Genomic DNA, 21,268 nt, shown 5'->3' with positions numbered 1-21,268 from the left:
CCTGGCATATGTTACTGGAGAGCTTACTTTTGTCTGATGTGACTTCTTTACTGCTATGCTCAATAGAAGTGATATTTAAAGCTGAGCCATGGTTTATAAATTTCTCTTCTTGTAGACAAGCTCGTATTTGCTCCATGCTTACAGTCATAAGTCAGGAGACAATTTTAAGGCTGATAGAAATCTCTCCCAGCACAGATGTAACACTAATTTGTTCCTCTTGCCTTGATGAAGAATTTGATATCATCATGGATTCACTTTCTTTTTCCTTAAAAAAGCATTATGAAATGTCTGGAGCGTAGAGGGTATCTGGTGGAAAAATAAATTCACCGTGATCCAAGAAATGAGTCGCCAAAGCCAGTGTTGGCTTAAGCTGGTACAGAGAGAAGAGAGGAGGTTCCATAAACCCCCTTCCCCTTCCCTGCATGTGTAACTCTAGCTCTAAATGTAACTGAGGCATATAGGGGCACAGCACATGCTTGGAATACGTGTGTGTGCCTGTGTGTGTGTGTCTGGGCTGGAGGAAAGGAGGGCAGGGGAGGAAGTACACCTGAGTCAGGTGTTATAATCCCAAACATGAGGAAAGCAGTGGGATAATTTGGAAGATGAATGTCCTTGGGGATATCTGCAGACTCACGTTGAGGAGGTCATCAAATGAATGATTGGTTTATTGATCTGCTCAAATAAAAAATATAGGGCTTCTCACACATGAAGTTTTTCACGCCATTGGATAATTTGCTTAGTGCTGATGTGACAGCTATCTTATGTACAACCTCACTGTCCTCAAAGTCTGTCTCCATACCCTCTCATCTCTCAGCCTCAATCTTCCCAATCTTCTCTCAGCCCCTCTCCAAGTCTTGGACCATCTTGCATAGAATTTGAGGGCAAAGGTATTCATAAGGCTATTAATTGCATTATTTTTTGTATCTAAACATTCTTTTATGTATAAATAAAGTTAACAGATATTGGTCTTTTGTTCTTTTCTCTCAATTTTTCATATGTTCCCTTGCATCTCTTACAGTCTCAGATTACATGATAATTTGTTAGACACCTATTTCCTGTGTAACTCAAAAGTGAACTAGATGTGCATATAGTAGGAATACTGTTTACACGCACATAGGATGAATAGTCATACCTAGAGGGAACGTGAATAAAGCTTCTCTATCCATTTTTCTCTCCTGGCAATTTTGATTGAAAGACAAAAAAAGAATGAGATAAACTTTGTGGGTGCAATTTCCCTCACACTTTTGCTTAATTAAATTTGAATGGCTGATACAAAACCTATATTATTCTGTATTATGAAATTCTGTGCTTTTTTGTAGCCACTTCAAGAATATTTCCTGTTTCTGAAATTAAATTTTTGAATTTTGCATTAAAAAGGTGAGTATCTTTGCTGTTTTTTAAGTATCAGGAGCCTAAAGTTAATGGGGCTGGAATTATTGCCATGAGGCTGCACTGAACGTTGTTCTGCTCCTTTTCTCGGGTCTTGCTTCTTGGAGAAATATTGCAAAGTCAAGTGACAAACATTCACAAAGTTAGGTGTAGCCTAAGTGGGTCCATGGGCCGATTTAATTCAAATTTACCCAAAGCATCAATAAACATTCTTACTCAACTTGGGCCTAACTCTAGTGCAAACCACCATCTATTCTAGATGCAAGATACAGTCGGTCCATTGTTTCCAGGTGTTTTGATGACTGAACCTGCTCAATAGTTGATCTAATTAGTATGGAAATAATGAAAAAGAGTTGACAACAAATCCAATCAATTCAGTAGGAGTGTGTGTGTGTGTGTGTGTGTGTGTGTGTGTATCTCTGTGTGTGTGTGTAATTCCTGTATCAATAAACATGTGATTTCCAGCTGTTCCCTCTCACTTTCCTTTACTCATTTCAGTAGTTTAAAATCAACAGGTTGAAAGGATCTTTGAGTGGAGAGGTTTTTCTATTAACAATGGGTACCCATAAAAATTAAAACTCCAGAATGACACCCAGTTCTAAGCAATGATTACATATATAACATGTTCCTAAATGGGCTTTTTGAGTACTAATTATTACATCATAATTTCTCAGAGGTCTTTTAGTAGGTTTAAAAACTGTTCATTACAAATAAAATGAGTTCTTGGGAAAATGAAGGTGGCCCTTAGCAAAGCAGTATGACTAGTGAAGAATAGGGTTTGCCAAATAAAAGACTCAGGTGCTTTTATATTTATCCAGGTAACTTGTTATCTAGGCAACTACTTATTTTTAACCTTTTATTTTGAAATAATTATAGATTCATAGGAAGTTGCAAAATATCGTGCATGGGGTCTCGTAAACTCTTCACCAGCTTTCCCCAATGATGACATCTTATATGACTATAGTACAATAGCAAAACCAGGAAACTGACATTGGTACAATAGTGCTAACTGGATTACAAACCTTATTCAGTTTTCATCAGTTTTTACATGTACTAGTGTGTGTGTTAATAGTTCTATGCAGTTTGATTCCATGTAGAGTTTTCTGTAAGCAGCACTACGATCAAGACAGAACTGTTTCAAGACCTGTACTCTGAAAACTATAAGATGCTGATGAAAGAAATTGAAGATGACACAAACAGATGGAAAGATATACCATGTTCTTGGATTGGAAGAATCAATATTGTGCAAATGACTATACTACCCAAGGTAATCTACAGATTCAATGCAATACCTATCAAATTACCAATGGCATTTTTTGCAGATCTAGAACAAAAATCTTAAAATTTGTATGGAAACACAAAAGATCCCGAATAGCCAAAGCAATCTTGATAAAGAAAAATGGAGCTGGAGGAATCAGGCTCCCGGACTCAGGCTCTCTGACTTCACTGTACTATCCTTTACTGTACTATAAAGCTACGGTAATCGAAAAAGTATGGTACGGGCACAAAGACAGACTTAAAGATCAATGGAACAGTATAGAAAGCCCAGAAATAATACCACACACCTATGGTCAATTAATCTACGACAAAGGAGGCATGAATATACAATGGAGAAAAGATGACTGCGGTGCTTCAATAAGTGGTGCTGGGAAAACTGGACAGCTACATGTAAAAGAAGGAAATTAGAACATTCTCTAACACCATACACAAAAATAATCTCAAAATGGATGAAAGACCTAAATTAAGACCAGATACTATAAAACTCCTAGAGGAAAACATAGGCAGAACACTCTTTGACATAAATCACAGTAATGTCTTTTTGGATCCACCTCCTAGAGTAATGAAAATAAAAAAAATAAATAAACAAATGGGACCTAATTAAACTTAAAAGCTTTTGCACAGCAAAGGAAACGATAAACAAAATGAAAAGACAACCCACAGACTGGGAGAAAATATTTAAAAACAAAGTGACCAACAAGGGGTTAATCTGCAAAATATACAAATAGCTCATGCAGGTCAATAGCAAAACAACCCAATCAAAAAATGGACACAAGGTCTAAATAGACATTTCTCCAAAGAAAGCATACAGATGGCCAAAAAAACACATGAAAAGATGCTTAACACTGGTAATTATTAGATAAATGCAAATCAAAACTACAGTGAGGTATCCCCTCACACTGCTCAGAATGGCCAACATCAAAAATCTACAAACAATAAATGCCGGAGAGGGTATGGAGAAAAGGGAACCCTCCTACACTGTTGGTGGGACTGTAAGTTGGTACAGCCACTATGGAAAACTGTATGGAGGTTCCTTATAAAACTAAAAATAGAGCTACCATATGATCCAGCAATCCCACTCCTGGGCACATATCCAGAAAAAGCATACTTTGAAAAGATACATGCACCCCAGTGTTCAATGCAGCACTATTTACTATAGCCAAGACATGGAAGCAGCCTAAATGTCCATCAACAGCTGAATGGATCAAGAAGATGTGGTTCTATATACAATAGAGTATTACTTAGCCATAAAAAGAATGAAATAATGCCATTTGCAGCAACATGGATGGATTTAGAGATTATCATACTAAGTGAAGTAAGTCAGAAAGAGAAAGACAAATATCATATGAAGTCACTTATATGTGGAATCTAGAAAAATGATACAAATGAACTTATTTAACAAAACAGACTCACAGACTTAGAAAGCAAATTTATGGTTACCAAAGGGGAAGTAGGGGAAAGGATAAATTAGGAGATTGGGATTAACATATACACACTATTGTATATAAAATAGACAATCAACAAGGACCTATTGTATAACACAGGGAACTCTACTCAATACTCTGTAATAACCTATATGGGAAAATAATCTGAAAAAGAATAGACGTATGTATATGTATAACTAAATCACTTTGCTGTACACATAAAACTAACACAACATTGTAAATCAAATATATATATATATATATATATATATATATATATAAAATGAAGACAGAACTGTTCTATTACTCCAAGGAACATATCAATAAATATTCATTTATATGAAAAAATAAACAACATAATTTATATGAATAAATTAAGGTTCAATTTACTTGCAGGAACTATATTATTTCTCAAAAATATGTGAGTGGATGAATATATGGTTGGATGGTCTAGGTTGGTCAGTGCTCCATCAATATTGGTCCTGGGTTCATCTAGACTGAGACTAGATTGTTTTGTAGAGGAGAGCTAAGGACTCATGGGGTCAACTTCTATTTGTTTCATTTTCTTGTTTTCAAAATTCCCTTTCTAAATAAAAGAGTTCTGTAAAACCCATTCAGTGTTCATATCTGGAAATTCTGCTATATTGGTAAGCTCTTGGTGGCAAAAATGACTACCATGAAAATCTTCATCAAAATCGTCAAAGTTAAAGTATTCTTTACCTTGGGCTGAAATAATAAATTTCCACTTGTGGATTCCTCTCTTAAATCCATATGACAAAATCATGAGGTAAATATTTCCAAGTGTCCCTCTGTCTCTTTAAGTGATTTCCCACATTTTCACTTCACCAGAGACCCCTTAAAATATGATAGTGGTGACAATGACCTCACTCAAATAGATGCAGAGCCAGTTTTTTCCGTTTCTAATGCATTTTTCTGTAGTTTAAACTAGATTGTAAAATATTTCTCATTTGATCTTCTATCAGGTGTGGCTGGTAATACTTTGCTAATTTGAAAACTTTCCATGTTGAAGTTTAGTCTAAGTTAAAAAATACATATTGCTTAAAATGCCATTTTTGTGTTCTCCTTTTTGTTATTCTAGACATTAAATATGGGAGTTCAGGTTCTTTAACATAAATTGGTTATTTATTTCAAAGATCAAAATACGGCATTTGCTATTTCATTTTAAAATTGATATGAATACATTTATAGAAAGAAATATCTCCTAGAAATACCATTTCAATCAAACTAGAGAGAAATTTGGTATAATTTATATAAAAGAAGTATATCATGGAAAATAAATAGAACTTACACAAAGTAATGCATATCTCCTAAGATGGCTGAGCCACAAAACACAGAGCTAATTCCCGGATCATCACTTTAATATTTAAATCAAAGACCTCTGTAGTTTACTTTAAAATGTTTATACATTGGATATAAAAATTGCGAAGAAATTATGGAGACTTTTCAGTTATTAAAGGGAGGATATTTAAACTCTGTTATCCTACTTCCCAAGGCTTACAGCATTTCTGGTCAAACTCAGATGTATCAGTGTAAGTGTACATTTTACATGACATAGCTATCGTACCACCAATCTGAAGAGTTCTGATATCTGTAGATTACTCTGAGAATAAAAGAATTTATTGAGTTTTTTTTCTTTTCAGAGCATTTGGTTTTTCACATGCAACAGCTTAAATCAAACTTTGAACAGAAGTTTTAATTTTAAGGCATATATATATCTTTCCCATTCATTCTACAGCTTTTGCTATGTTCAAGATTTTCCTGTTACTTTAAATTATCTACTTATCTATGAACTAGATTTATACATATTAAAACTACACATAACTATTCACATATATTAACAAGCTACATACACCTCAGTCTCAACTGTGAGTGATTGACAGGCATTGGTTTTTAATTCTGTAGACTAAAGCTTATGCCTTTCTGCTGACGTGGCTGATGGTAGTGGCCTGTGCTAGACCTTAGCCCCTTCGTAACTGCTTTTCTTTTGCTCAGAAGTAAGCTGTTTATCTTGCCATGGCCTTTCTTGCTCTTTACCCTACATCTCTAGGTACAGACAAAAACTCATCTTTGAAAACCTTAACCACATATATGCATCCTATATGCATTCTATAGCTCTAGCATAGAATCAGCAGCTGTGAGGGCGAGAAGGATGTCGAATCCCACCTACCCCGTGGTCTCACCAGGGGCTTCTCAGAGCAGGTGGGACCCACCAGCCCAAGGGGTGTGCCTCGGCTCTGAGTTCCAGCACCCACTCACCCAGGCCCTCCTCCACAGCATCAGGCCGGCTTCACATTTATTTATATCAATTTTCAAATAGCATTTCTATTGAAAATAAGATTCCACTGCCGGAAACAAAAGTAAAACAATAAGTACTGTAAAGAAATGAATAAAAACAAAAACAAAAAACACTGATAAACAATTTTCTTCATCTTAACAGATTTTTAAACATGAGGCCAGAGAATTCGGGCACCTTTTTTACTATTACAGAGAGCAGTCCAGTTCTCCTGATTCCTCATTCAGCCTTCCTTCTGTTCGCCCTTACAACTAAAACACATCAGGCTGTTGGGATAACTAGTCTTTCCCTACTCGGCTTGGGGTTCCCAGGCCAGGTGGCTCGGGTGGTAGGGCTGGTGAAGGGCGGGAGGGCCGTTAATGCTTAACCCACCAGATGGGTTCGTTTTCTCCATGGGCCTAACCACAGAAGTCCCTGCCCCCCCGCCGGGAGCTTTTCACAGGTGAGCAGACTTCCCTCTGAGAAATGCCAATTGTTACAATCCTTTCTGGGACAGAAGGTTCCAACAAATGACATGCATTTCTGTTAAACAGAAAGAAGTCTACGAAAAGGAGAGCTTATGAGGCTCTGCTCAGTACTGCCACACATCCACGGAGGCCTGAGGGCTCGCTGTGAGAAGTCCCCTTGGTGGCCTTCCTCCTGGCACCTCTCTGGTTGCTTCCCTTTCTAAATGCTTTCTCTGCGTCCTTAACATTCAGTTCTGCCTGCACTCTTCTGATCTGCCTTTTTTTTTTCCTGTTTAGAAGCCCCCTATAAAGGACCAAAAGTGTGGAGCTTATTAGGGTCAGAGTGGCAAGTTTCTGGGGCCCTGACAAACAAAAGCAGGGCTCTCCCTGGCAGGTGCTTCCAGCTGTCACACACACACACACACACACACACACACACACACACACACACACACACACACACACACACACACACACACACACACCCTTCCTGCGTGAAACCACCAGGAAGTCTATGTGTTTTCATTGGTACCACACGTCATCCTGAAATTTTTCAGAACCCTTTCTACAGTAACACTACTTTAAAAAATTAATTTCTAAGGTCAAGGTCATTAAAAAGAAAACATCATTAAGCTCTTTGAAATTCCACTGGGCTTTAAAGATTTAAGACTCTTGCGGTGTTTAATATAAATTTTGCCAAATTTTTAAATAAACTAAAAAATTCACAACAGTTGACTCCCCCCCAGGGCCCCTTTAAAACACTTACAGATTGCTGAGATATGGGTCATGATGGATGACTACGAAAGGGCTATGCATGGACAGCCTGCAACTAAACACCTCCCCTTTCTACAGTTCCTGGCACCAGAAGTTCTCTGTGGTCTTTTCCCTAATGGAGTGATTTCCAAATGCCAGTCGTGGGCCAGGGCCAGTTTTTGACATAGTCTTCAGCTTCAGTGGTGAAACGAGAAGGAGAGGGAAAATAGACTGAATTGTCTCATACAGCTAAATGTATTCAATGTCAGGCTCTGTCCTTTATTTTGAGATTTTTATTTTTGCTTTTCTTGCCTTTCTCTTTTGCTATTAAAATGTTCATTTCTTATAGAAAGTGAGGCCCACAGTGGATGATAGACATATCCTGTTTTGTTTAAATGACCTTTATAAAATTAAAAGATGGAAACTCTGCATTGGTTTTAAAGCCAATTTTAACTCTCCGTGAAATTTAAAGTCAGGAAAACATTGCTCTAAGGCTGGCTAATCCCAAGACCAAAAGTGAATGTCTGCAACCACTGAAATTCTTAAGAGAACTTAGGTTTTCATTTTTTTTTTAAAAAAGAGAATTCTCTTTCAGAAAGTATAGAGAATAAGCATGGTAAAGGGTCCATCACTCTACTTTACTCTCTTTTCCCAACATTCATAGAAATTTAGATGGTCTGAATGCAAGGTCGTCTTGAAATGTGAAACAGAAATAGGGTAACACGATGTGAAAGCTGCCTCTGTTGTTGATCTGTTCTTGTGCCTGCTGTCTCAAAGGACCATGAAGTGTGACACCGTGTCACAAACAGAGCCCCCGATGTGCTTACTTTTTCCTGACAAATACTATAAATTTTCTTCTTGTAGTGAACAAACATTGTTTATGCAGCTGTGATTCCGTAAATGAAAACTGACTTTCTATCGTGATGTATCTTTGTTTCAAAGACACTTAAGGAGAGCTCTTTCCTGGCATTTGTGCATGGGGGGACTTTTCGAGTAAGACCGCCTAATTAGGAACAATCACTGTGCATTAGATCCACCAAAAAGAAAAAAACATTTGGCTTTGTTAAGTGTTTCCATCTTGGGTTATAGGCTTTATCTAAAGCAGCTTCTTCCCCAGCCTGAATGGCCTTTGCTGTGGATGTTGAAGGTAAGAGCAAATGCTGGCCAGCCCAACAGATACAGAACAAACTCAGGAAATCTCAGCCCCTCAGGCAGTTGAATTCCCACTCCTCTGAGACCAGCTGAGATTATTTTCTTACTTCATTTAACTAGCCAGATGATAGCTTGACTGATGGGGCCATTAGGTCCAGAGCAAAGTAATTTTAGAATGAAAATTATGCAATAGGTTAGACCACAGCTCAATTTTTATCACCCCAAATGCATACAATGTCCCTAATGTGACTGCCTTTGGGCTAAGGCTGAAAGAAATGTTTAGTCCCAAGGTGGTTATAATTTCTGAAATAGATCGAGCGAAACCTCTCTCTCTCTCTTTTTTCCCTACTTAAACACATGGAAATGAATTTCTTAGGTTTTACTTTTTAAATATCTGGTACAAGGTGAAAACTGCAGTGATTAATATTTCCTAGGGGGCCATTGGTTGGTGAGGAAAAGTCGCCAAGCTTTATCTGACAGTTCATCAAGTTGCTATTATCGTTTTCATGGTTGGGTCCAACACGTAGACAAGCTTCATGACAGTAAATCACCTGGGAAACTGGGAATTGATCCTATTTTTTAAAAAGTCTTCAACACAAAGATTTTGCTAAAGTGCCTTCTAAAATAAAATGCACCCCAGGACACCGTTGTAGTTTCTCTTTGTGGCTTTTTTATTTCTCTGGTTATTCCTGTTGACTTTTCTATTTTTTCTTTTGAAATGAATAAAGATTTTTAATTTCATGATTTTATAGAAAAGCTCAATTTGCAAGAATATCAAGGATTTCTCATTTGAACACCTCATGCTATTCCTGATTGCTGGAACTTAACTTTTGATTCCTAAACCCAATTTGTAAATCAGTCATCCTTTTCACCCTTACCCACCCTAAACTGACTCCTCTTCCTGGAGCTCTTATCTCATTTTTTGGCATCCCTACCTACTCAACAGCAAGAGTACAGAGGAAATCTTGCAGTCAGAGAGTTTCCTTTTCATCCATCACGCTACACACGTATATTGGGTGCCTATTACATGCCACACATTGCTCTAAGAATTGGAGATGTAGTCATGTATAAGACAGATAAAGAACTGTTTTCACAGCAAATACATCCAAGTACATTTCTTCCAAAAGACTCTCCTTTCATGAATTCCCCATGAAGTACCATTTAGTGTTTGCAGAAAGACTACTCTTAAAAATGAAAGGCAGATGGGACTTCCCTGGTGGCGCAGTGGTTAAGAATCCGCCTGCCAATGCAGGGAACACAGGTTCAAGCCCTGGTCCAGGAAGATCCCACATGCCACGGAGCAACTAAGCCCGTGTGCCACAACTGCTGAGCCTGCACTCTAGAGCCTGTGAGCCACAACTACTGAAGCCCGTGCGCCTAGAGCCCGTGCTCCACAACAAGAGAAGACACCGCAATGAGAAGCCCACGAACCCCAAAGAAGAGTAGCCCCCGCTCATCGCAACTAGAGAAAGCCTGCGTACAGCAACAAAGATCCAATGCAGCCAAAAATAATAAACAAATAAAATAAAATTTATTAAAAAAATGAAAGGCAGAAAAGCAGCAGAAATAAAATATTGAATAGTATAATTATAACTAAAATTTCATTTCATTTTAAAAATTACATTTATAAGTAAAAATGAAATTAAATTTAGTGAAGATATTTGGACACAATGGTTTTGGAAAATATGCAAGTATATTAAAGTTCTAAAAAAATTGGTTTAATTCAAAAATAAGCTCAATATGTAACTAAATAAGACCTAGATAGCAGAAGAATTTGAGGGTGAAGTTGGGAGTATTTAAATCATATTATTTCCAACTATTTTTTAATATTTATAGCAGGGTTTATTTACAGTTACTTCTGAAGTTTAAAATGCTAAATATCACTAAGAACTGTCTACTTCAATATGAGTCAGGATCTAGGGCAACAGAAAATATAAAACTGAAAAATTTCTCATTTATTTATTTTTAAATTTTGTGTTTATATTCTCCATTGAGAACTAAATCATACTTAAGAGAGTTATAAAAATCATAAAAACAATTAAATTAAAGAGAAAATACTTACATATATCTAGGACAAAGATATTTAGTATGCTAGGATCTTTCTTCAGTGGCCAAAAAACCACCAAGGAAAGAGGCAAACAAAAAACAAGTTCTTGGAATATCATCTGAGGAATTCTAATTTTAATATGCAGAGCAAAGTCAGCATTTTCTCATTCACTTCTCAGAAAACCATCCAAAAGCAGAAAGGAAAACAGGGAAAATAGTATTGCAAAGCCTATCCTTTGTAAAAGTAGTAAACGACAAGAGACCCCAAAACAAAAAATGAGAAAAAAGACTTCCAAAATCAGTGAAGGTCAAGCAAGGACACAAGAATCTCCACAGCGAAGATGCCCCTGGGCACTGAGCTGAGAAAAAGTTGTAAGAGTCTTAAGAGACCCATATTGATATGTAAACCCAGCTTTTTACAACAGGAGCCAGCAAACTTTTTCTTAAAAGAGCCAGATTGTAAATATTTTAGGTTTTGTAGACAGTATGGTCTCTTGCAACTACTCAATTCTGCCATCGTAGAGTTCTGACAGCCATAGACAATATGTCAACAAATGGGCATGGCTGTGGTTTAGCGAAACTTTATTTATAAAAACACGCACCTGGCCTGTAGTTTGCCGACCCTTGTTCTGTAGTAATAGGGATGTACCAGCTTGAGTGAGAGCTTCTCTTGATTTCAAACTGATGAGGTTTCTAGAAAAAGGAGAGGAGATGAAGCTAAATGAAAAGTTGTACAAAAATGCCATACTTGAAGGAAGCAGTCTACTGGTGTGCCCCTGAGGAGGAAAGTGACCTTGCTCTAAGAGTGGTCCAAAGCTACTGGTATCAATTGGCTGGAGAAAGTTAAAGGCTAGCATAACCCACTTTTTCATAAGAAAAACTCCAACTAGCTGGAAAATAGCCCATACCTCTCTCTCACAGAGCCTTTTTAAAAAAGCTGATTGAGGAAAACTTGCCTTATTCTAATGTGATTAATCAAAAAGAAATCAACTCAGGATATATAAAAAGTTGTTAAAAGAAGGTGAAAACAAGAATGGAAGAAAGAGGAAAACTAAGTGGTGGTCAAGAAATATTCTCTGGAAAAATGTCTAATGAGGTAGGTAAAAATTGTGACCAAATATATTCCTGAATTTTTGAAAATGAGTGAGTAATCACCTATCTGCAATTTCACAGGAAAAAATGATGAAACAACAGAAGTAGATCAAACATGTGCTGGCAGAATTAAGGGAAGATATAAAAAAAGACCCCCCAAAAATCACAGAAATGTAGGTCAAGGTACAGATTGGAAGCTGCAGAAAGATTGAGCACTGTTGAAAACACAGCTAGGAATGGGGAAGATGGATCAGAAAAAAGGGTGTAAAGAATAAACAGACAAGAAGCTTAAAGATTATAGGATAGATACGGAATACAAACAAAATAAATTAAACATATACATACTTGGTGTCCCTGAAGAAGAAAACCAAAATTATAAGATATCACTGTTAGGAATATTACACAAAAATAACCAATATAAAACATTATTAAACAAAATCCAGTAGCATATTAAAAACTAACACACTGTGACCAAGTGTGATTTATTCCAAGAAGGCAAGGATGGTTCAAATCTGTTAATTTATTTTCACCACACTAAGAGATGAAAAGTCATGTTGCTAGATGCTGAGAGGCACTTGATAAAACTCAACAGCCATTCTTACTTTTTAACCTTATCAATAAAATGGCAGTAGATACTTTCTTAATATAATCAAATTTATTTATCTCAATCTAAAATTTAGCACCATTTTTAAGGGGGAATCTCAGAACGATTCATAGTAAAGTCAGGAATAAGACAAGGATGTCTTCTATCACCATTAAAATATACACTGATCTAGAGATCCCAGCCAATTCCATTAACACAAGAGAAAGAAATAAAATGTAGACAATTAAAAAAAAGACAAATCATACCTGTTTGTAGGTTAAAAGATTTAATATTGAATTACAATAAAAAGTAATCCAACTGAAAAATATTACAAATAATAGTGGCATTTAGTTAAGCCCTTGGTTAAATTAATATATAAAATAATTAACCTTCATATAGTAAAAGAAAATATGTATTAATAGTAGAAAAGACTTCATTTTTAATAACAATATGACTAGAAAATATTTAGAAATAAGTTTATCAGATGTGATAGATGTGTATGAAGAAGCCTTTACAATGTTACTCATGGACACAAGAAAGCACTTGTATAAATGTAAAGATATACTATATTCTTGGCAACTGAAGCTCAGTATCACGCACCTTTCAATTCTCTCCAAATTAATGTAAACACTTAATAAAGACAGTTACTACGTCAGTGGAATTTTGGGGGCTATATATGATTCTAAAGTTTATATAGAAAAATAAACAAGCAAGAAAACCCAGGAAAATTCAGAAAAAAAGAAAATATGTGGTACTAGCCCTACCAGATGTTAAAATATTTAGAATAAGATAAGTACGTGTGGCATTTCGAATCAATGGAAAAAAAAGTTGAAATTAAATAATAAATGTTGCTTATTCTGGCCCAGTTATTCTATTGGATTGCATTCCAGAAAAAAATAATATTGAATTCTATGCTCACACTTTATATCAAAATAATTTCCTGATGAATCAAAGATTTCTATGTAAATAATACAAATATAAAAATACTAGGACACTCCATGGGAAAGTTACAAAAGTATTGCTGTGGAGAATACCTAAGTATATTGTGAAACTCAGGAGACATAAAAAAAATTTATGAATCTGATAATATAAAAATATAACTGGCCAAAAAGTATGCAATTTATAATATAAACTAGCACAGTCCAATAGAAATACAATGCAAGACATTTGTAATTCTAAGTTTTCTGGTAGTTACATTAAAAAAGTAAAAAGAAATGGGTGAAAGTAATTTTAATAATTTATTTTATTTGATCTGACATGACCAAAATATTTTCTTTTCAGCAAGTAATTAATATAAAATACTATAGATATTTTCATTCTTTTTATTGGTACTAAAATATCTGGTTTGTATTTTATATTTATTGTGCATTGCAATTTGGATGAGCCACATTTCAAGTGCTCAAAAGTGGCTGGTGGCTATCATATTTGACAGCACTTTAATGAGTTAATTTCCTTAATATAGAATATTCTAATATAGAAAGAGTTCTCATAAGTCAATAAGAAAAAGTCTAACAACCTAATTAAAAAAGGACAAACATAATTCACTAAAAATTAGAGAACTTCAAGTTAAACTATAAGAAAATACCATTTCATCTCAGATTGGCAAAGATCAATAAATTATATAACATGCTGTGTCCATGAGGAAGAGATTCAGTCATCTCATACCCTGATGATAAGAGTATAAATTGGTACAGTCTCAGTGGAGGGAAATTTGGCAATATCTATCAAAGTGACCAATACTCATACCTTTGACTTAGCTCCAATTTCAAGATTTTTTTCCTACAGTTATACTTGCAAGTGTGAGAAATTGCTTATGAGCTAATTATTTATTGAAATATTGTTAATAAATTTGTAAAAATTTGGAAACTGCCTAAATGTTTATCAAAAGAGTACTGTTTAACTAATTTATATAACACTATAAAATGAAATATATGCAATAAAAACTAATAAAATAGTTTATGTAATGCAATGAGAGGCTATTCAGGCTGTATTGTTATGTGGGAAAAAAAAGGCAAGGCACAAGTAAGTATAAATAGTCTAGTACCACCTCTACAAAAATCATTTGTACATATATATTGCATACATATGTATAGGCATATTGAATGTATCTGGAAGGATCCATAAGTAATTAGTAACAGAGGTTGCCTATGGGGAGAGGAACTGGTTGACTCTGGGACAAGGTATAAGAGACAGAGTTACTTTTAACTGTATATCCTTTTATGCCTTATAGTTTAGTACCATGTATGTATTACTTATTCAAAACTTATACGAAATATTTAAATATATTAAAGGGCACTGAAGCAACAGGCATATCTATTGAGACTATTTCACTCAACTTTTTATATCTATTGCAAATGTATATTTTAAAACTTCTGCTTACAATTCACCTCTACCTAGTGGTGTTAAGGCAACATCCTGTTCCAAATGCGGGCACCAACCCAAATAACACAGGTTTGTGCTCCGAAAGTTCTGGTTTGGCTCTGGTTTTCTTAACAGTCACAAACACCTGTTATATTGTTTGCTTTCTGACCTCTGTTCAGTGGGACCAAAGAGCAGTTATTTCCAAATCAGAATCTCCTGTCCCCATCGCTCCCTTAATCTTACTGTGAGCTCCTGAGTGGGGAAGGCTGTTAGGCTTCCATCAGAATCAGCAACTGCCCGAGTGTCTGAGGGGCCGCTCCGGATTCAAAGGGTGTACTGTAAATATTTCCCGATGTATTTCCAGGAAAGGTAGTGGGCTTGCATGTTTTCAGGGTCCAGAGGTCCCCTTGTTGACTTTGCTTTCCATCTTTCCAGAAAACCCTGGCTGGTTACAAATTCTGACGACCCCCATGAGGAGAACCACAGCTGAAACTTGGTGGCACTGATCTAAGTGGGCCTTCCTTGCCCACCTCCTGGCAGACAATGAAGGCACTGGTAACATGGTACCTGGCACAAGGTAAGTCTGTAGGTGAGGTTATTATACCTTTTGAAAATGGGGTTACAATCGCCAATGTGAGTTTAAAGCATTTAAAAGATAATAATAAATCAATTGGAAACTGAGTAGTCGTTAACATCACCAGGGAAATAAACGGACCTAGATTTCTCAGATCCCTGTGAATGCAACGTGGAGCGTCCAAATCTGGCAAGCAAAATAGTGCTACAGCCTGCTTGGTGTGTGGCAGTGCGGGGGCCTCGAGGCCCTTCAAGAGCTGTGGTCACACAGTTCAATGTTGGGCCAGAATTTTTCAGAATCTACATATGTAATCCCAGGTTACATATGGGGTAGGTTTATACTCATTTAAAATATCAATCACCATTGAAATGCTGGCGTGTCCAAGCAAGGTGCTGGCAGGCTCTCTGAGCAGCCTGTGAAATTGTACAGGGTCTGGAGAGAAAGGGATTAGGTATTTCTATGCCAACCAATGGAGGTCAGTGTTGAGTCACTGATCTCCCGTGTTAACTGGATGCAGAAGTTACCACAGCAGACGCGTCCTTGCTCATAAAAGAGAGACAGAAAAAGGACACTCAAAGATGAAAAATGTGGGGCTGGGACACACATCAAAGTGTAAACAGCAGCTCTAGGCTGCTGAAGGATTACCGCCTGGAGTAGCTGATAACAGTTGGAGCAGCCTTGTGCGTGGGGTGCTGCAGGATGAGAAGGTAGGTGGAGGGGTGACCGTGTGTACCTGGAGCTGGTCCTGTCTTTTAAACTGACTACTTCCCCAAAGTCCTCTCTGATGAGAGATTCTGGGCTCCACAGAGAGCATGCTGGTCTCTTCATTATGTAAGGGAGTTTTAAAAAATGAGGAGAGGCTGGAAGTTGCTTCCCAAGGGTAAACTTGCAGGCAGTATGTTTCTCAGGGTCACAATCCTTATTTCTGTAAAGTTTAAAAAGCCTCCTAAAACATTCTTGCCAAACAGGGAGTCACTGCAGGCTTGCTAGTGGTCACTCTCTGGGTGGGCCACCCTTACTAACCTCTAGATACCGCACAAAGAGAAATTTAGAGTAGGAGGGAAGAGCCTGGGGTGGGTGCGCTCCAAAACTAACCCACTAACCTCAGGGGACGGAAAACTCCAAGAGGCCACTGATAGCTCTTGTGTCCCCTCGCCTCACCTCTCTTAATGGCCACAAGTTTTCTCCCCATAATTTGAGGATTTGAGGGTATGGAGAACTGAGTGGAGTAGTTCAAATCAAATACTTAGGCTCTTGGAGTTTCATTCAGCACTATTATTTTGGTCTTCATTATTAAAATGACTTGGCTGGAGTGGGGCATGGGCAGAAGTTTTAATGGGCAAAAAAGCCCCACTTTATATGGTTTTAACATCCTTGTAGGTAGTGATTATATTTTCAGATGCTTATTTTTCTTCATCAAAGGGCCGCTAAGGAGGATGGATGGCAGCTCTCTGCGTTCGTTAATGCCTGGGGGTGTAGGTAGCAATTAGTAACTTAAAATTATACTTAACCGAGTTTTCTTTACCCCTCAGAGAGGATGATTCCTGTACAAAGCTCCAATAAACAAAAGACAATTTTTGAAATGGAGGTAGATTCTGGAGTACTTTCTTGGTTTCTGGGTTTGGTATCCTTTTTTACATTTTTGTGCTTATTTATTTATTTATTTTGAAGATTTTCCGTTTCTTTTACACTCAGTCAACCAGGGCTGAGCACTGGCAATAGATATTTCTCTTCTGATACAAGTAGCATGTCCTTTAATGACCAGAAGTTGCCTCTGTTCTTTTCATACCACAGCATTTCATGCACCTATGCCTTCGCTCAGGGTCCTTTCTGTTTGCCACACTCCTTTGCTTGTGCTCTCTACCACCCGCCACCTTTAAGATAGGCGTATTTCCTGAATGGTGCAATTCTATTCATTCTTCAAACCTATTTCAAATGTCACCTATTGCATAGGGCTTTCACTGCCCCGCCGATCCTTCTTTCCCCAGGCAAAATTAAGCATTCCTTGCTCCATCCTCCCCACCACCAGAGCATTACGTACATTTTGATAGTGTATACACACATATATGTGGACATCAAATAGTTAAACAGAAAAACTTAAGTAATGCAAGAGAGATATCATCAAAACTCCCTGTTGCTGCCATTGGGAGAATGAAGACAACGCAATACAGGCAGTAATCACAGAGTAAATGACTCCAAATAAATGGAGAAAAGAGGAGACAGCTTTTCTAGCTAGTTTCTAAACAGAAGAATTTTCAATTGCTGTCCGCAAATCAGCCGGGCCTATAATACCACTCCCCTCCATAATAGTGCAGAGTGGAGAAGAGAGTTTGTAGCGGTCATTCTGTAGGCTCCATTTTAGAGGAGACTCAAACCGCCTAAGTTTCTGCATTTGCCCAGATATGTTGTTTCAACCATAAATGGAAATAGCTAGTGCTACAGAAATGTAGGTGTTAAAGAATCTCATGTTTAAAATCTAAACCGTAATGTCAGAACAACTTTTTAAAATTGCAGAGCTCTCTGAGATTAATAAAATCACTCAGAGAGTAGCTAATCTGACCGATCTGCCAGGTTAAGCTGGGACATAGACAAAGTGGAATAGAGAGCAGCAGCATCAAATAGCACAAAACAGTGAAACCAAATACAAGAATCCAGACAGGGTTAAGGCTCAGGTGTGTTACACGTCCATGAGTGGTGCAGATTTTATCGGTGCGTTAGTGAAGAGGGACACTGAGTGAATCCAGACCTCCGTTATCTCTGCGTAATCTGGAGGTTGGGGTATGTGCATGTGTGCACACGTGTGCAGTGGAACAATATCGTTACATCTTGACCCATCTACTGCCCTACCCCCAACCAGAAAAAGCTCATTGTTTGTGGTTTACTGACTCAGGGAAAGGGTGTGTTAACCAAAAGCAGAGAAAGGGGAGTCTCTTTTGGCTTTTGAGTTTCCAAAACCAAAGCCCAGAAAAAAGCAGGGAAGATGAAAATCAGAAGTTCCAACTTCCAGGAGAAAGAAAAGGCTTCCCGAGCTTGGGCAAAAGAGAAGAGCTGGAGAGGAAGTGAGAAGTGCTTAAACAAGAGGTGTATCTTTTCTGCAGGGGTGGGTAAGGCGGGAAGGATGCCCAAGTAGGTGTGTGGGATCCAAGAGCAAGGGCTTACCCAGGATCCTAGCATGCAGAAAGACTCCAGAGAAGCAACAGTGTGGCACTAGTGCTTTGTCAGTTCCATGGAGTTGATAGTACTCTTATGTAGGGAATGACCAGTAACATTGCCTTGCTTATAAGTTCTGTCATGGCTTGGAGTAGAGATGGGACCTGGACAGCCTCTGAGAGTTTTTCATGCCTTGAGGCAGCCTGGGAGCAGCCGCATAATTTCGCAGGGGCCCAAGAATAGCATAAGGGGGCTCCAGGCTGGATGAGGCCCTGCACACATGACTGAGGGACTATGGGCTGAGAACCAGATAGGATGGTGCCCATCACAGTGGAAGCAGCATCGTCAGGTGATGATGAAGAACCAGATGCCCTCTGAGAGCCCTGGCACTGCATGGCACCCCCTCTCCCACTCCACGCTGTCCTGAACTTACGTGGAATCAAGAATTTCCCAGGTTTCAATGTATGTCCAATTTAGCCAAAATGGGACTTAATTTATAAAGTCAGGTGAGTAATCAAGACAGTAAACAGTTTTATTTTGGGCACAGTTGAGTTTGCAGTGAGGTTTGTGAATTTTTGGTGTTTTGTACAATTGCTTAATTCTCCATCTACACATCTGTTACACCGTGAACTCCTCAGTCATTGTTTTCCTAAGCCCAAACAGTGTGACCCAGAAGAGGGGCTTAATAAGTAGTCACTAAATAAGTTCTAGAATGTTCCTAAGGGTAGGGGACAGCGGTTCATTCTTACAATTCTCTTGTGCCCCCCCCCTTAGATTCTGGCAGATTTGGGGGCACAGAATCAGGGCTCAATACTCATTGAGTGAATGAACTAATAATAATAATAGCTAACAACAACAACAATAATTATGAGAGATAAAATATGCGCCATCAGAGGGGTATTCAGTGTCCTCAGCATTTTCCAAAGGAAAATGAATCTGTATTTCTGTCCGTTTTCCTAGGTTATATGTCTAATGATCTGAGCAGGACAAGCCCCTTAATCTTTTCATTATCATTTCCTGCCCTGAGAGTAAACAATTGCTACTGAACTCGACACCTAAGATAACACATAAATAAGAAGAAACTAACACCTACTCTTTTTCCATCTCCCATCCTACTACAAAACTGATTCTCTTATTAAAATGCAAAAACTTGCAAAGAAAAAAATGCTTCTTTAAGTGTTGCTCAGTGATTAAAGCCTTAAAAGTATGATACAAGGCCCCTGTGTCTGAAGCCCTTATTATATTAGCATATTTCAGAAAAGGATTAGGTTTCTCTCAATATTGACTTTGGCCGAGTTTCCTCCCTCATGTCCCACTCCCCCAGTGTCTGAGCTTCCGGCCCTGGACTCCAAGTTGGGATTCTGACCTCTGAGCCCCAGTTCCTTGGAGGATGAATCCCAGAACCCCTTTGAAAGCCAACTGCTTCCCTTGTGTTGAACCCAGGGTCTAGACCTACTCTCTGGACCCACTTGCCTGCCTGCTTGTCCCAGAACAACAAACTCCATCCAGTGTGCTCCAAGTGCAGGTCTTACATCCTCTCAAACCTTATCACGTACCACGTCTGTTTCAAAGTCTGTAATGGATCCCTGTTTTCTATTGCAGAATTTTCCTTCTGCTTGTCAGGAGCACATTTTGTTCAAAGTACGAGTCAAGATGGGCTAACTGCTTTAACAGCCCATCCCAAATTTGTAGCGGCTTAACCCGCAGAATTCGATTTATGCTCACAACACAGTTCAGTGCATGCCAGAAGGGGAGCGGCGGCTCTGCCCCAGGTGATCTCTCAGGGACCCATTTTCCTTCTGTCTGGTGACTGCCCTGCTCTATATCTTCATAGACCTCATCATTCAACCAGAGGATGATGGAGGACAAGGGCTGGACTTAGGAGGTTCTCCCGAGCAGGCCTGGTGGTGGCACTCCTCACTTCTACTCACAGCCCACCGACCAGAACTCAGGTACATAACCACCCCCAAATGGAAGGTGTAATCTGGTAGTACGCAGAGAGAGAAGAGAGAACCAGTAAACTGAGTCATAATTGTCTAACTTTCACTACCGAAGATACATAGTTCTTAAAACTTTTAGGCCAAAAGTGTCTATCATGCATAAGGCAGATTACACCACCCTAACTAGATCAGGCCACAATGATCTGGCCTCGCACTTATCTGCAGTCACATTCTTTCCTAGAGACAAGAATTGAGACATGAGTGAACAGAGATCAATCATTGTAATCGTACAAATTATCTTCAATTTCCAGTTTATGTACCTGATCTCAATTCTGTAGTTTGCTTTAAAAATAATTTCAGTATGGGTTAACATATTAGATTGCTGTTAGAAACATTTAGGTTGCTGAAAGAATATTTAAATAACATTTGCTATTTATTAATGAATTCAATAGGAACCCAAGTATGTGTAACACACATGTAGTACTGAATGGTTCAAAATGGAGAATGTTAATATTTTAACTATCATTTGAATTGAGAAATACTGAACAAAAACAGGATAAATTCCATGTTCCTTCCCAATCTAGCCAGAGCTCACTTCCTCAGCATCAGTTTTACCACGCTCTTCCAAGGAATAGAACTGAGAGCTGGAGCGAGATAAGAAAGGTGAAGGGCACATTTCCACTCTCCCTTTACTGTCAAGCTGCATTTGTTGACTGAGAGAGTAAGCAAAGCACTGGACAGCAGTGGGTGACCATGGTGGCATGGG

General features: G+C 38.1%; 1 protein-coding gene across 1 annotated transcript in view; it reads right to left on the bottom strand.

The window, feature by feature from the left end:
- LOC137210905 (uncharacterized) overlaps positions 1-21,268 on the bottom strand; it is a 719,095-nt gene that overhangs the window by 21,684 nt on the left and 676,143 nt on the right. Inside the window, exon 8 of the mRNA XM_067712973.1 lies at positions 11,405-11,495. Within this exon, the coding sequence (XP_067569074.1) occupies positions 11,405-11,495 (91 nt within the window). The remainder of the gene's footprint in view (positions 1-11,404; positions 11,496-21,268) is intronic.

The sequence above is a fragment of the Pseudorca crassidens genome, chromosome 18 (genome assembly GCF_039906515.1).
Source record: "Pseudorca crassidens isolate mPseCra1 chromosome 18, mPseCra1.hap1, whole genome shotgun sequence".
NCBI classification, from domain to species: Eukaryota; Metazoa; Chordata; class Mammalia; order Artiodactyla; family Delphinidae; genus Pseudorca; species Pseudorca crassidens.
Note: the sequence above shows the minus strand (reverse complement) of the source record. Positions and strands in the feature narration are given on the sequence as shown.